The 15530-nt window shown below is 42.1% G+C and overlaps 1 protein-coding gene across 1 annotated transcript; it reads right to left on the bottom strand.

The window, feature by feature from the left end:
* Positions 1-13616: 13616 nt before the first annotated feature.
* Positions 13617-15316, bottom strand: LOC138880970 (uncharacterized). The gene is made up of 4 exons (XM_070161156.1): positions 15020-15316; positions 14810-14950; positions 14432-14590; positions 13617-14222 (listed from the first exon to the last, which is right to left on the bottom strand). Exons 1-4 carry the CDS (start codon positions 15314-15316, stop codon positions 13617-13619), a joined length of 1203 nt encoding a protein of 400 aa, XP_070017257.1.
* Positions 15317-15530: the final 214 nt, after the last annotated feature.

Genomic DNA, 15530 nt, shown 5'->3' with positions numbered 1-15530 from the left:
TAAGCTGGGTGGTAATGGAAGTCTGTAGGCCACCTTACTAACTCTATCAAGGATCTCAAAAGGACCAATATACCTAGGGCTCAACTTGCCCTTCTTCCCAAACCTCATCAAACCCTTACCTAGGGCTCAACTTGCCCTTCTTCCCAAACCTCATCAAACCCTTCATGGGTTAAACTATGAGCAAAAGTCTCTCTCCTACCATATAAGCTACATCCCGAACCTTCCGATCAGCGTAGCTCTTCTACCTAGACTAGGATGTACAAAGTCGATCTTGAATCAACTTGAATTTCTCCAAGGCATCCTGAACCAAATCAGTACCCAACAACCTAGTCTTTCCCGGCTCAAACTAACTAACTAGAGAATGACACCGCCTATCATATAAGACCTCATAAAGATCCATCTGAATACTCGATTGGTAACTGTTATTGGAAGCAAACTCAATAAGCGGTAGAAACTGATCCTATAAACCCCCTAAATCCATAACACATGCACGTAACATATCCTCCAAGATCTAAATGGTGCGCTGGGACTGCCCGTCTATCCGAGGATGAAATGTTGTACTCAACTCAACCCCTGTACCTAGATCTCACTGCACGTTCTCTATAAATACAATGTGAACTGCGTGCCTCGATCGGAAATAATGGACACTGGTACACCATGAAGGCAAACAACCTCCTGAATGTAGATCTGAGCCAGCTGCTCTTAAGAATAGGTGACCGACATCAGAATGAAATGTTCAAACTTGGTCAACCTATCCACAATGACCTGCACTGTCAAATTTCTGCAAGGTTTGTGGGAGCCCAACAATGAAATTCATAGTAATACGCTCCCACTTCCACTCGGGAATCTCAAGTCCTTGAAGCAAACCGCCTAGCCTCCGATGCTCGTATTTCACCTATTGGTAATTCAAACACCGAGCCACATACTCTACTATATCTTTCTTCATTCTTCTCCACCAATAATGCTTCCTCAAATCCTGATATATCTTGGCGGCACCTAGATGAATGGAATACAATGAACTGTGGGCCTCCTTAAGAATCAACTCACGAAGCCCATCCACATTGGGCACAAAAATCCGACCCTGCATCCACAACACCCCATCATCTCCAATAGAAACCTCCTTGGCATCGTCGTGCTGCATTGTGGCCTTAAGAACAAGCCAATAAGGGTCGTCATACTAACACTCTCTGATGCACTCATACAATGTACCGAGAAACCACGCAAGCAAGAACCCGACTAGGCTTCGAAACATCTAACCTCATGAGCTGATTGGCCAAAGCCTGAACATCCAATGCTAGTGGTCTCTCACCAACTAGAATATATGCAAGGCTACCCATACTCTGATCCTTTCTGCTCAAGGCATCTACCACTACATTGGCTTTTCCGGGATAGTACTAAATGGTGATATCATAGTCTTTTAGCAACTCTAACCACTTCCGCTGCCTCAAGTATAGATCTTTTTGCTTAAACAAGTGTTGTAGACTCCGATAATCTGTGAATACCTCACACAACATTCCGTAGAGGTAATGCCTCAAAATATTCAATGCATGAACAATAACTGCCAACTCTAAATTATGAACGCGCTAGTTCTTCTCATGAACCATAAGCTACCACGACGTGTAGGAATTCACCCTACCATTTTGAATCAAAACTGCGCCAAGCCCAATACATGATGCATCACAATACACAGTGTAAGACCCCGAACCCGTAGACATTACCAACAAAGAAAATGTAGTCAAAACAATCTTGAGCTTCTGAAAGCTCAACTCACACTAATCAGACCACCTGAATGGGGCACCTTTCTGGGTCAATCTAGTCAATGAGGCTACAATAGATGAAAACCCCTCCACAACAGGCGATAATAACCCACTAAACCTAGAAAGCTATGAATCTCTGTAGTTGAAGTAGGTCTAGGCCAATTATAAACTACCTCAATCTTCTTAGGATCCACTTTAATGCCCTAGGAAGATACCACATGCCCCAAAGGCAACCGAATCCAACCAAAACTCACACTTTGAAAACTTGGTATATAACTGACTATCTCTCAGAGTCTGAAGTAAGATCCGTAGATGCTGCTCATGCTCCTCTCGATTGCGAGAGTAGACTAAAATATCATCAATAAAGACGATCACAAAAGAATCCAAATAGGGCTCGAATACCCAGTTCATCAAATCCATAAATGTTGCTGGGATATTTGTCAAGACAAATGACATTACTAGGAACTCATAATGACCATACCGAGTCCGAAAAGCTATTTTAGGGACATCCAATGCCTTAATCTTCAGCTGATGGTAGCCAAATCTCAAATTAATCTTTGAAAACACTTTGGTACCCTGAAGATGATCAAATAAGTCATCAATACTAGACAATGGGTAGTTGTTCTTGATAATGACCTTGTTCAGCTACCGATAACCTGTGCACATCCTCATCGAACCATCATTCTTTTACACAAACAACACTGGTGCACCTTAGGGAAAGACACTAGGTCTAATAAATTCTTTATCAAGAAAAACCTGTAACTTCTCCTTTAAGTTCCTTCAACTCAGCTGGGGCCATATGGTATGGTGGAATAGAAATGGGCTGAGTGCCTGGAGCCAAGTCAATACAATAGTCAATATATGTAACGACTCGGCCGGTTGTTTTATGAGTTACCCCTATGTTTCCCCCATTTCTGCTTCTTATTGCTTTGTTTATCGGTACTATATGTTATCGAGTTGGTTGGCTTGGGTTCGGAGAGGTTTTGGTAAGGTTTGAGACACTTAGTCTCTTTTGAGTAAGCTTAAGTTGGAAAAGTCAATCTGATGTTGATTTATGTGTTAAAGGGCTCGAATGTGAGTTATGATAGTTCGGATAGATTTGAGAGGTGATTTGGGACTTAGGAGCGTGATCGGATTGTGTTTTGGAGGTCAGGAGTAGATTAGGCTTGAATTGGTAAAGTTGGAATTTTGGCGTTTTCCGGTTGATAAGTGAGATTTTGATATAAGGGTCAGAATGGAATTCCGGGAGTTGCAGTAGGTCCGTTTTGTCGTTTGGTATGTGCGTGAAAATTTTTAGGTCACTCGGATGTGGTTTGATAGACTTTTTAATCGAAAGCAGAATTTGGAAGATTTTGGAATTCTTAGGCTTGAATCCGATACAAATTTGGTGTTTTGATGTTGTTTTGAGTGTTCCGAAGGTTGGAACAAGTTTTAATGATGTTATGGGATATGTTAGCATATTTGCTTGAGGTTCCGAGGGCCTCGGGTGAGTTTTGGGTGGTTAAACGGACCAAAATGCATAGTTGAGAAGTTGCAGATTTTTGGCTTTAGCTGTTGCAGGTTTTTCTTCTTCGCGATCGCATGAGGAGGCTCGCGATCACGTAGAGCTGTCTTGGGGGCAATCCAGGTTGTTCTTCTTGTTCACGAAGTTGGTGATGCGATCCCTTGAGGCTGTGAGGTTACTGTTCTCGGACGCGTGTGGAAGGTCATGTTCGCGTATGGTTAAGTGGACCAGAGGTTGACCATGAGTTTATGCATCGCGAACGCAGTCCCTTGTTCGCGTTCGCGTAGATATAGGATGTCTGTGCATCGCGTTCGTGAGGGAGATGAAACATTCGCGTAGGGTAAATTTGGGGTCTGAGAAGCTTATGCTTCGAGATCGCGATGGAGGTCCCGCGATCGCGATTAAGAAGTTTTAAGTGCTGGGCAGAATGTTTAAAAGATCCATTTTCACGATTTTTAGCCTAAGTTCCTCCATTTTTGGGCGATTTTAAAGCTTTTTGAAGAGGATTGAAGAGAGAATCAAGAGGGAAAACTTGGAGGTAAGATTTATGGGCTTAATACTCAATCCTAATGTGATTTCTACCTAATTAATCATGAAATTTGTAGAATTTAAGCCTAAATATTGAAGAACTATGGCTTGTAATTAGAGACCTAGAACTTGGGATTTGAGGGGTCGTTTGTGGTTGGATTTCGGTGCTTTTGATATGAATGAACTCGGGGAGTGATAAGGAGTCTATTGATGTAAATTTTATCGGATTCCGAGAAGTGGGCCCGGGGGGTCGGGTTTTGCCAATTTCTGGATTTATGTTGTAGTTTGATTTCTTTCGAGTGGGCTTTGTTCCCTTAGCATATTTTGATGGCTTTGCACTGATTTTGGTTAGATTTGAAGCATTTAGAGGCTGATTCGAGAGGCAAAGGCACCGCGGGCTAGAGTTTGGACGGATAGAGGTGAGTAATGATTTTAAATGTTGTCCCGAGGGTATGAAACCCCGGATTTCACATTGTTGTGCTATTTTGAGGTGATGCACACGCTAGATGACGAGCGTGGGATCGTGCACCGTTGGGGATTGTGACTTAGTCCATCCCGAATGACTGTTTTACTGCGTATTTGATGGAAAACTGTTTGCTATCATTATGTTTTGGGCTGAATGCCATATTTGGGCCTCGTGCCAACTATTTGGACCCTTAGGGGATTTTTACTGCTATTTCCTCACTGTTTTGATTTTATATCTGTACTCAGTCATGCTATACTCTAATGTTTTCATAACTTAGCCATGTTTACTTTATTTTAACATCTTAAATGATATTTTGGGATGAACATCATATTTTACTATGCCCGAGTGGCTTTTAGAAATTTCTGACTGAGTAGGGTCGAGGGCCTATGTTGTTAGGTAATTATGGGATCGGGCTACACGCCGCAGCAATACTGATTTATGATATTGAGGCCGAGGTCCTGAGTTGTTATGCCACAAGGTGGCTTGAGATGAGGCCGAGAGCCTATTTGATTATGCCACGAGATGGCTTGATATTGCGTTTGGGCCGTTAGAGGCCCCTTCCAGAGTCTGTAAACCCCTAGTGAGTGCAGGTACCCAGTGTGAGATGTGTTATAGCCCGAGGGTCTGATGTTGTTCCATGCTATTTCTTGAGGGGCTGATACAAGTGATTGTGAGATAGCCCGAGGGGCTGATTCTGTTGGCATATTGCCCTAGGGGCTGGTTTTATGTGTATATCTTATCTCACTGCTTTTCATTCACTTGTTTAACTGTTAAAAGATGATTTAAAGAAGCTTATACTGAACTAAAGTGCTTTTCATAAGTTTTTCACTATTTTACTACACTGTATTGGTTTAACATTGCCTCTTTGTAGCACCTTGCTGTGTTTTACGTGTTTTCTTATCACTCAGCTTCCTTTACTTTTATTACTCACTGAGTTCGTGTACTCATATTACTCCTTGCACCATGTGTGCAGATTCAGGAGCTTCAGGTCCCGCTAGCGAGTGCTGATTGCTTCCAGCAGGCGGTTCGGAGATCACTAGCTACCCCCTCAGCATTTGCAGCCTAGTGCTTCTCCCTCTTATCTTATATTCCCTTATATTAGTTTCTGTAATAGACTGTGCAGACCGTTTTCATACTCCTAGACTTATGTTAGATGCTCACGACTGGTGACACCCCGATGTCGGGCTGTGTTGGTTTTTGCAAATTGTACTATTTCTCTTTTATTTTGGGATTGGTAGCATGTTAATGAATTAAATAATGTTATTATAATTGTTTAAAATGAATTGGGAGTTGTGTCGGTTGGCCTTGTTTCACGATAGGCGCTATCATGACCGGGTCCGGATTTAGGGTCGTGACAAGTTGGTATCAGAGCCTAGGTTACACCGGTCTCACGAGTCATGAGCAGGTTTAGTAAAGTCTCGCGGATCGGTATGTAAACGTCTGTATTTATCCTCGAGAGGCTGCAGAACCTTTAGGAAAAACTTCATATTCTAGAAATTCTTGTCGTGCGAATTTGTTGATCTGAGTACTAAACTTCTATTATTCTATTCTCTTATAGATGGTAAGGACACGAGCGACCAGTCAGGATGGAAGACCACCAGTACCACCATCTGTGGCCACTAGAGGATGAGGACGCGATCGAGGTCCCGTTAGGTGCAGGGGTGTATCCCGCACAACAGCTAGGGCAGCACCTGCAGATCTACTAGCCACCCTAGTTCAGGATCAAGTCCTAGTTGTGGATGCTCCATCAGCACCAGCTCAGGCACCAGCTGTGCCAATTATGATTCCGGGTCTTCAGGAGGCCCTAGCTCAGATTCTATCAGTATGCACTGGCCTAGCTCAGGCGATCTCAATTACTACAGTCGCAACTACTTCTCAGGCTGAGGGAGGCACTCAGACTCCCGCTGCTCGCACACCTGAGCAGGTCGTGGAGGGACTTCATACGCCGAGGGCACATCCAGCCCAGCCGGTTGCAGCTTTGAGGAGGTTGTAGACATTGCTCGTGAGATTGAGTCAGTTCGTCGCCAGGAGCGAGATAAGAGGGAGGCCAAGAAGCCTCGGGGATCTGGTAGTTATGGTGGTACTTCTTCGAGGGGTCAGTTTCAGCACGGCAGAGGCCATTCAGGAATGCTCAGCCAACTCGATCAGGGTATTGTGGGGCGTCATCGGGTCATGGTTCTCACAGGTCTCATCAGGGCCAGTCATCACTCAGTGCCCTTCCAGCTCAGAGTTCATCCCGTGCTTCATCAGTTCAGGGCTCTTCTATGCCAGGTGCATCTGCTAGTCACTCCGGTGCTAGGGGTTCCCTTTAGTCCCTATCTCCAACACCCAGAAGTTGCTATGACTATGGAGAGATGGGTCATATGTGGAGGCAGTGTCCTCGTCATCTTGGGGGATCATCTCAGCAGAGGAGTCAGCTATCGGCTTCAACACCAGTACTTCACCACCGCCCACCCAGCCAGCTAGGGGTAGAGGTCAGTCATCTCAGGGTCGCCCTAGAGGGGGAGGTCGATCAGGTGGCGGTCAGGCCCATTTCTATGCACTCCCAGCTAGACCTTATGTTATTGCTTCAGATGTTGTGATCACATGTATCGTCTTAGTTTGTCGCAGAGATGACTCTGTATTATTTGATCCCGGTTCCACTTATTCTTATGTGTCATCATACTTTCCTCGTTATTTGGATACGCCTCATGAGTCTCTTGTTTCGTCTGTTCATGTATCTACTCTGGTGGGCGATACTGTTGTTGTAGACCAAGTGTGATGGTCATGTGTGGTGACTATTGGGGGTCTAGAGACCCGAGTGGCTATGTTATTGCTATGTATGGTAGACTTTGATCTTATATTGGGCATGCATTGGCTATCTCCGTGTCGTGCTATTTTGTACTGTTATGCTAAGCCAGTGACATTGGCTATGCCGGGTGTGCCACAATTGAGTGGCGAGGTTCGACTGATTATGTTCCCAGTAGGGTAATTTCGTTCTTGAAGGCCCATCGTATGGTTGGGAAGGGTTGTCTTTCGTACTTAGCCTTTGTGAGTGATGTCAGTATAGAGACTCCTAGTATTGATTCTGTTCCTGTTGTAAGAAATTTTCCTGATGTGTTTCCTGCAGACCTACCGGGCATGCCACCAGATAGGGATATTGATTTTGGTATTGTTAGTTTATATGAGTCCACCAAACTATAGAGTACCTGGTCCTATATGAGATAATGCTAAGAAAGCTTTTGGAAACGGAAAGTATAGAAGACAAGGGATTTTTACGTGGAAAATCCCACACAAGGAGATAAAAAAACCACGACCTACTCTTCTAGGATTTTAACTTCACTAACTTGCAATCTCCTTATTACAAGCCACTTTGAAATAACCCTATTACAAAGTCTTCAACTAACTTGTGATGCTCTCACCACAAGCCACTTTATAACTCTCCTAGTTACAAAGGCTTTAAACTTATGACTATTCCTAGTCACAATATAAACTCGAAAGTTATGGATTTTTGGTTTTTTCTAAGACAAAGCTTCTAAGAAAGAAAACTAGGAAATACAATGAAGAGCAAATGACAAGATTACAACTCAACTACGGATATACATAAATTCAATAACAGACTGATCCTTAATGGAGTTGTCTTCTTGTTCTTGACACACCAGTGACTTCAATGTCGGATAAACACTGTTATGCTTGAGAGAATATCACTGAATGCACAAAAGATGTTGTGCCTTGCCCCAGGTTGTTATATCACAAAAGACATCACAATAGATAGTGGTGACAATTCTTGGTACATGCTTCTTTCCAATGAGATATGACTGCTGTACTGTCTCATAACCACTTCAGTGCAGTTGCGTTCCAGCTGGATAGTCTACCTGTACTTCTATCAGAGAACACTAACGAACCAGGTCCTTGTTGTGTTCCTCTTCTGTAACAGTTGCGAGATGGTCACCTTCTGTTGCTACGTTCCAGTTGTATAGTGACTTGTACTTCTATCAGAGAACCCTAAGGGACCAGGTCCCTATTATGTTCCTCTTTATAATGATTGCGGACAGTCACTGTCTTGTACTTGTATCGGAGAACCATAAGGGACTAGGTCACCAGGTCCCTGTTGTGTTCCTCCCTGTGGTTGTTCATTCATTTGCTGATTTTCAAACTTGGACTAGGTCAGTTGAAATGTATACCATGTGGGCCAGGTTTTCTATCTGGTTCTTCACAACAAGTTTGTTAGATCATCACAACATAAGAAATATAAGACAAAGACATTGATGACCCATTAATTTCCCCCTTTTTGATGATGACAAACTTAGGCATGGATAGTATTTGTGTAGAGCAGAAATAACCAGATAAGGTACCAGAAACAAAACAAGGTTCCCCCTTAATCTCAGATCTCTCCCTTTTTTTGATTTCCCCATAAGCTCAGAATTATTTGACTACACAAAGTTCTCTTCAATTATTCCCCCTGAATCTTATATTCTTCCCCCCTTTTGGAAACATTAAAAAGAGCACAAGTAGGTATTTAGCATAAAGAAGTCTAACACAGGTAGATCATGCCACATATGTGCACACAACATGATAGAAAAGAGAAGTCAGAGGAACACAGTATTGAACATGCAAAAAGGGAGTTGTTTTATTAATATTTACAATGGACTGAGCAAGACATGAGCAGTAATGGTGAATTCCAGCATGCCATCACAAAAATAAAAAGCAAACAAAAATAAAACAGCAGCCATAGAAGATTAGAGCAAAAATAGCTAGTCACTAAGAGGATCCTAGGGGATACTAGAAGAAGGAGGCTTGGAAGAAGGGACAATAATGGTTTTGAGAACCAGGTCCAGTCAGGCATTTGCAGACAATTGTTCTTCAAGTAATTGTGCCCGAAGTCTATCATTTTTCTTTGTCAGTCGTGCTACTTCTTCATTAACAGAATCAGGTCCTTTAACTGCTTGACTGAGCTGAGTCTCCAGTATGGCATTTCGAGCCCTCAACCTCCTGATCTCTTCAGAAGCTACATTTTGAGCGTTTATCAGCTGAGAAATGGTCGAGATGCTTCCAACAACTCTTTCTATACACTCACATTCTTCTAAAGTGGTCTTAGAGAAGGTTTACTTGCGTGTGCCTACTATGGGATTCCCCAAGGGGACCTTGTAGAATCTGAACACCTGAGTGAAGAGAAAGCCATATGGTAGCCCATGATTCCCACCTTTAACGTTTGCCACCTTTTGCATATGATTTATCATGATTGCTAGCAAATTGATTGGGACAAACTCATCAAGCGCTTCCATTAAGACCATATTCGATTTTTGTAGCAATAGATCGCCTCTTAGAATGAGGTAAGAGCACCTTATTGACTAGTTCAAAGAGAAGCTGATACTCAAGAAGAAAAACCTTCTTATGCACCTATTCCCCCCGCCGAATTGCTTGCTCCTTTAGGATGGCTCTCCTGAAGTTTACACCACAAACACTCTTGACTGAGAACATCCCTTCACATGGAATTCTGAGAACCTTTCCCAATGTTGAGGCGTCAAGTACAATGTCTACTCCATTTACTAGCGCACAAATGTGATCCCCCTCAACAGTGAAGAGAGATGCGTAAAAGGTTTGTACCACATCTTCGTATACCAGAGGCATGCTCCCTTCAAACAAGTGTTCCCATTGTTGAAATTCCACAATCTCCAGAATTTGTCTCATACCGGCCATCTCCGAAATTTCTAGATCAAATGTACGACCCCACAAGACTTTCTGAGTTCTTAATCTCTACTGCCGGAGACCACTGTCACAGGGCATGATCCTCAGTACACTAGGTGCTGTACCAGTTTCCCATTTTCATTTGCTAGACCCTTCAACAGACTTTCCTTTCTAGCTTACTATCCTCACAGTATCATCTTCAGACATAACTTGCTCAGTTTGACTTCTTTTAGACTTGCTGCTTCCCTTCATGGATGACCCTTTTTGTTGCTTAATAGTTTCATCAGAAGCTTTATCTACAGACTTTTGAGCTTTCAAAGATTATTGTATCAGGGAACTAGGTTCCCTTGGAACATTTTTGTCCATCCCATCTACTAGAACACTTTTGGTAGTGACAAATTCCCTTTGATTCATTATTCTCTTTTTCCTTTTCTTGACACTCCTCTTACTTTTCTGTAGTGTGGACTCAAAACTTTCTTGTTGCTGTGACCTGATAGTGGGTTACTTGGAGGAGGATTCTACGAGCTTAGAATGATCAGGAGGTGTAAGAGTGGGTTTGCATGGAAGCGAATCAGGTTCTTCAGAAGGTTTTTCTGAGAACGTCTCATGAGCCAAAGACTCAAGGAGTACTGTGGTTCTTACATCTCATAGGCATGGATTTTCTTCTCCTTGATACCCTGATGAGAGATATGCTCCTTCACTCATCAGACTCTCAACAATGATAGCCATGATGCTATGTCCTGCTTCCTTTTCTGGTGACTATGAGAGAGTCACTAAGTCCAGAATAGAGGAGTTCAGGTATTAGTCAGGATCATCCTCAGGAACTTCTGACACTTGAGAGGTAAAACCTCCTGAGTGTACGTTTATGAGATTAGAGGAATGGCTACATATAGGGTTTTCAAAATGAGAGAGAACATGGTTTATCAGAAAAAGGAAAACTATAGGAAATGAGGAGGCGCTAGGAGTGGGTAAAGTAGTTGAAGGAGTGAAATAGTGAAACTTTGGGAATGATTTCAAGGATGATAAGGAAGTGAGAGTGGTGTTATCGGTGGGAGAAGGAAGCGATTATTAAATTTCCATTATAGGAGTACTTAGAAGACAAGTAGAGTGAGAGCGAGAGATGAAGAGAGGATTACAACTACACAGAAGAGATGAAGGTTCATGGCTTGCTGTAAGATAGAAAGAAGGTTTTATTGGAAGAAGGGCTAATGATGAGAGGAGAGAGAGAAATAGGTTCTGAATAGTTTTGAAGATGGCGGTAGTTTGTGGGAAAGCATTACCGTGCAAAGGGGGTGAAGGGATTTGAAATACAAGATAGGAGATACAGACTTTGAAAGGAAGATGATGTGGCAGTTAAGTTAATTTTGTTTTTAATTTTTTTTGTTTTGAGAAGGCATGCAAAATAAGCACATTACTACTAACCTGGGGTACAAGAACCTGATGCCAGACCAATTATTTTTTTAAAAAGGTTTTAGCAGCTCCTCTCTCGCAGTTCATACTGTACCTTTAGCTTCTATGATCATCATGTGTGTTTACCTGCAACGGTATTGATGTGAGTTAGGCTTGGTCAGAAATCACTTTAGCTAACTTTACCTGACGGTGTCTTGAATAGTCAACTGATGAAGAATCAAGTTCTTCATTAGACTCTCATGACCTCATCTTCACCTTGTCTGTTCTTGAATATTCTCTACTCAAGGCTTTGATGAAGATATTTGGAATTTGGTCTCCTATTCTGCAAGACTTCCTACAGATCAACCCTTTCTCCATATTGACCCTCAAAAGATAATGTCACCCCTCAATAAGCTTGGTCCTCTTGTATTGAACTGCTTGGAGAAGACATACTATCAGTTTCGAAGATACCCCATGGTCTTCTAGTTGATGCTCAATTCGTAGGGTTTGAGTACATCAGGATGCTCCCGCTACACATTCTTCTTCAGTTATTGACGTGGCCATTGAGTTTTGTTTCCTTGTCTCCCAAGGGATGAGGCATGAACATGGCAAGTGAACAGTTCCAGAAGTGGTCTTCCTTTTCACAAGACAACCTACACAGTTAATATCATTATACCCAGCAGGATTAAAAACTATCACCTGAGGGGTAATACAGGACTAGGTCCTGAGTTCCCTTAAGGTATCTCAAACATCTTTGGGCAGCCTTCAAGTAGGATTCCTAAGGACTTGACTTTGGATTCTATTCTGGAGTGGGGATACATAAGGATTTTTTTTTTTTGAGTTTTTAAATTCTTATCTAACTCTAGAATACAAGATAGTGATTGAATTGTCACATAGATGGGAGCTTTTGTGTTTTCAGTTTGGGACTATGGTTTGATTGGTAGGGGAAGTTGGGAGGTTAATTTTGATTTCGCCATACTCTTGTTCTGTTGCTTGTGGAGTGCCATGAGCTGCATCTCCACTCTTTCTTCAGCTTCAGTGGTAGTAAGTGAAGTACTAGGTTCTTTGTGAGAAGTGGAAGATAATGTTACACTGTCTTTCACTTGTCTCCTTCATCTTACTTATTATGTCAGCCTCCTTATTTGAAGCCTTAGAACTTTTCCAGTGACCAGAGTTGGTTCATCATATTGATCATCACCGTTTCTTCCTTGGCTAGAGGAAGGTGTCTTATTGAATACCCCATGAGCACTTCCTTCCATTTTGTGTGTCTTTTGTTATAGACTTTGTGGCCTTGCTTTATGGAGAGTACCCAGAAGGATTCCTTCATTCGTCTTTTGCATTGAACTTCCCAAGCTGATCCTTCCTATTGTCAAGAACATGACATTTTCAGTCAAGAAGGTTCTCAGATGAGTTGTTTTTCAGTCAAGAAGGCATTTTCTTCCATTTGACAGCTCAGAGTGGGTTTTTGATTCAGGGTGGACCTGCTCAGACACCTATTCACCAAGTAGAAAGCAACATTTACTACTTTTGCCCAGAATTTCTTGGCGATTCCGTAGTCGATGAGCATTATCCATGCCACATCTTCCAGTTCCGTTTTTTTCTTTCAGCAATACCATTTTGCTGTGGAGTCCTTGGTGTAGAGAAATTGTGCGTGACCCCCCTCCTTTTTGCTTTCACTTGAATTTTCTTGACAAGAACCATTAACACCTCGAGAGTCTCCTCCTTTGTTTTGTGAACCGTTTCAAGGTGACTCTTGAGTTTGGCAAACCACGCACCAGGTCCTTCTGAGTTAATTTATTCGGAGGTGAGAAGCTTACATTCACCAATCTTTCATGCCCCTACTTCAACCATCTCATACCACCGACTTATGGAGATTCATAGTTAACAGAGTGGATGTTCTCATTTCCTTTGTCTACTTAGACCACTTGGCCAGTTATCAGATTGGTAACTATACTTTTAGGCCATTCACATAGTACATGTTCCCACCTGAGTGCCAAAGAACCTTTCCAACTTTACATTCACCGAGAATGTACCCTCTACTTCCTTTTTAAGGATACATTCCCTTCAAGCAGGAAATTCATGATGTTTTCAGTCACGTGCTTTAAGCATCCATAGTCCATAGTTCATCGCAGTCCACTTCCTCTCATTACTCCCTGCACATGCAAATCAAGGGTTAGATTTAGGAACCCAAACTAGTTTGGGTCCCTTGTTATGATAGAAAGGATGAATGAGGGCTTTACTAATCCATGCAGGAAACATCCGCTTCTTGCAAGTGGTACCTGGTCCTTTGTTAGTAGTTACTTTATCAGTAAACACTTTGTTTTTTCTGAGCAGACTGAACCCTAGCCTGGCAATTTTCTTTAAAATGCCTATTGTTCCCACAGTGGGTACATAGCCAGTTATCAGGTACAATGACATACTTGCTGTGAGGGTTGTAAGGAGTTTTCTCCCTTTGGAACCCGATGCCCTGCCTATTTCCACTATTGTTAAGATACATGGCAGTGACAACATCTAAGGACCAGGTCCACTTTAGGGATTTCTCAAGATCAATTCTTACTTTCTCCAATTCAGCTTGAAGTTGCTGATTCTTCTCGAGTTCACTGCATAGGCTGGTTTTCACAACAGTTAATTCCTTTTCAAGCATGATGTGTGACTCACTAGCTACTTCCTTCCCTTTCGGAAGACTCACATTCCTGTGTTCTCTATTGAGTTCCTCAATGGTTTCCTCTAGATCGGTGCATATCACTAAAAGGTCATTCCTCTCTTCCTCAGTAGTTGCAATTTTTCCTTCTAAAGAGTGTTTCTCATTGCTAAGACCCACTATTGTTTCTTTTAGGTCAAAAACTACTACCATTAGGTCGTCTCTCTCATTTTCCACACTAGTTATTCTTTCATTCAAGGCTTCCTTTTTCTTTTTCCAGATTAGCTATGGTCTTATTTAGGTCCACTACACAGACCACCAGATCATCTCTAGATTGTTCGACCTCTCCTAGTTCTATGGTCAGGATCTCCTTATCATTATCAAGGCTATAATAGGCATTAATTAGGATATTAGCTAACGACCTTAGCTTCTTAGAAGAGTAGGATGTTCAGATTTCTCAAAACATCCCTAAAGTTTACCTCATCGTCTTCATCTTCTTCATCATCATCAGACTGAGCCATCACCGCGAACAGTGAATCATACTTCATTGGTTTAGTTTCCACTACCATCATGTTACTATTTTCTGCATCTGGTTCCCTTTCGGATTCACTAGAGGAGTCTCCCCAAGCAGCAAGAGCCTGCTTAACAATATTGTCAACAACATTTTTTTGATTAAATCGTTTGACTGGAACCAGGTTCCTTTTTACTGCTTTGTTAAGATTTTGCTTGTATTGCTCCTATTTTGCAAGTGGGCAGTCTTTGACAAAATGCCCCGACTTTCCACATCTGTGACAGAGATCGTTGTTCCTTGCTTTACTTGAACTGCCCCATTTTGGCATACCCCCATTTCTTCGAACCATCTTTTGAAATATCTTAGTAAGATAGGCCATGTCACTATCTTCATCACTTGAGTCACTGCTTTCAGCTTTGAGTGCCAGGTTCTTTTCCTTCTTAGGCTCTCTTCTTTCACTGTCTTCCTTTCTTTTCATCTCGTATGTCTTTAGATTACCAATCAACTCATTCATGATAAGAGTTTGTAGATCTTTAGCTTCAGTGATAGCATTTACCTTACTTTCCCAAGAACTAGGTAGAACACTGAGGATTTTCCTTACAAGTTTGTTTCTAGGAATGACAGCTCCAAGTGAATGAAGCTCATTTATGATGGAGGTGAATCTTGTGTGCATATCTTGTATAGACTTATCATCCTTCATCCTAAAGAGTTCATATTCCGTGGTGAGCATGTCGATCTTGGACTGTTTAACCTGAGTAGTTCCTTCGTGTGCTGTTTGCAACGCTTCCCATATTTCTTTGGCAATGTCACAAGCTGAGACTCTGTTGTACTCATTAGGTCCTATGCCACACATCAAGATTTTCTTGGCACGATAGTTTTTTTCTACAACTTTTCTGTAAATGTCTATGTACTATTTTCTGCCTTTCAGCACCATTGGTCCTATTTCTTCAAGCTTCTTCATGGGGATATGTGGACCATCACAAATGATGTCCCACAGTTCTGAATCTTATGCCATCATAAATCATGCATGCGGGTCTTCCACCAGCCATAGTACTGACCATTGAATC

Source organism: Nicotiana sylvestris, chromosome 11, assembly GCF_000393655.2.
Source record: "Nicotiana sylvestris chromosome 11, ASM39365v2, whole genome shotgun sequence".
Taxonomy (NCBI): Eukaryota; Viridiplantae; Streptophyta; class Magnoliopsida; order Solanales; family Solanaceae; genus Nicotiana; species Nicotiana sylvestris.
This window is presented reverse-complemented; position numbering and strand designations above follow the sequence as displayed.

Excerpts from the sequence above, each read along its gene's own strand:
- LOC138880970 (XM_070161156.1), bottom strand. The coding sequence starts at position 15,316 with ATGTGTGGCATAGGACCTAATGAGTACAACAGAGTCTCAGCTTGTGAC. Across the intron at positions 14,591-14,809 it reads CTAAGATATTTCAAAAGATG|GCTCTTGCTGCTTGGGGAGA; the intron begins GTTCGAAGAAAT and ends ATTGTTAAGCAG. Across the intron at positions 14,223-14,431 it reads AAGAAGATGAAGACGATGAG|AAAAAGGAAGCCTTGAATGA; the intron begins GTAAACTTTAGG and ends ATCTGGAAAAAG.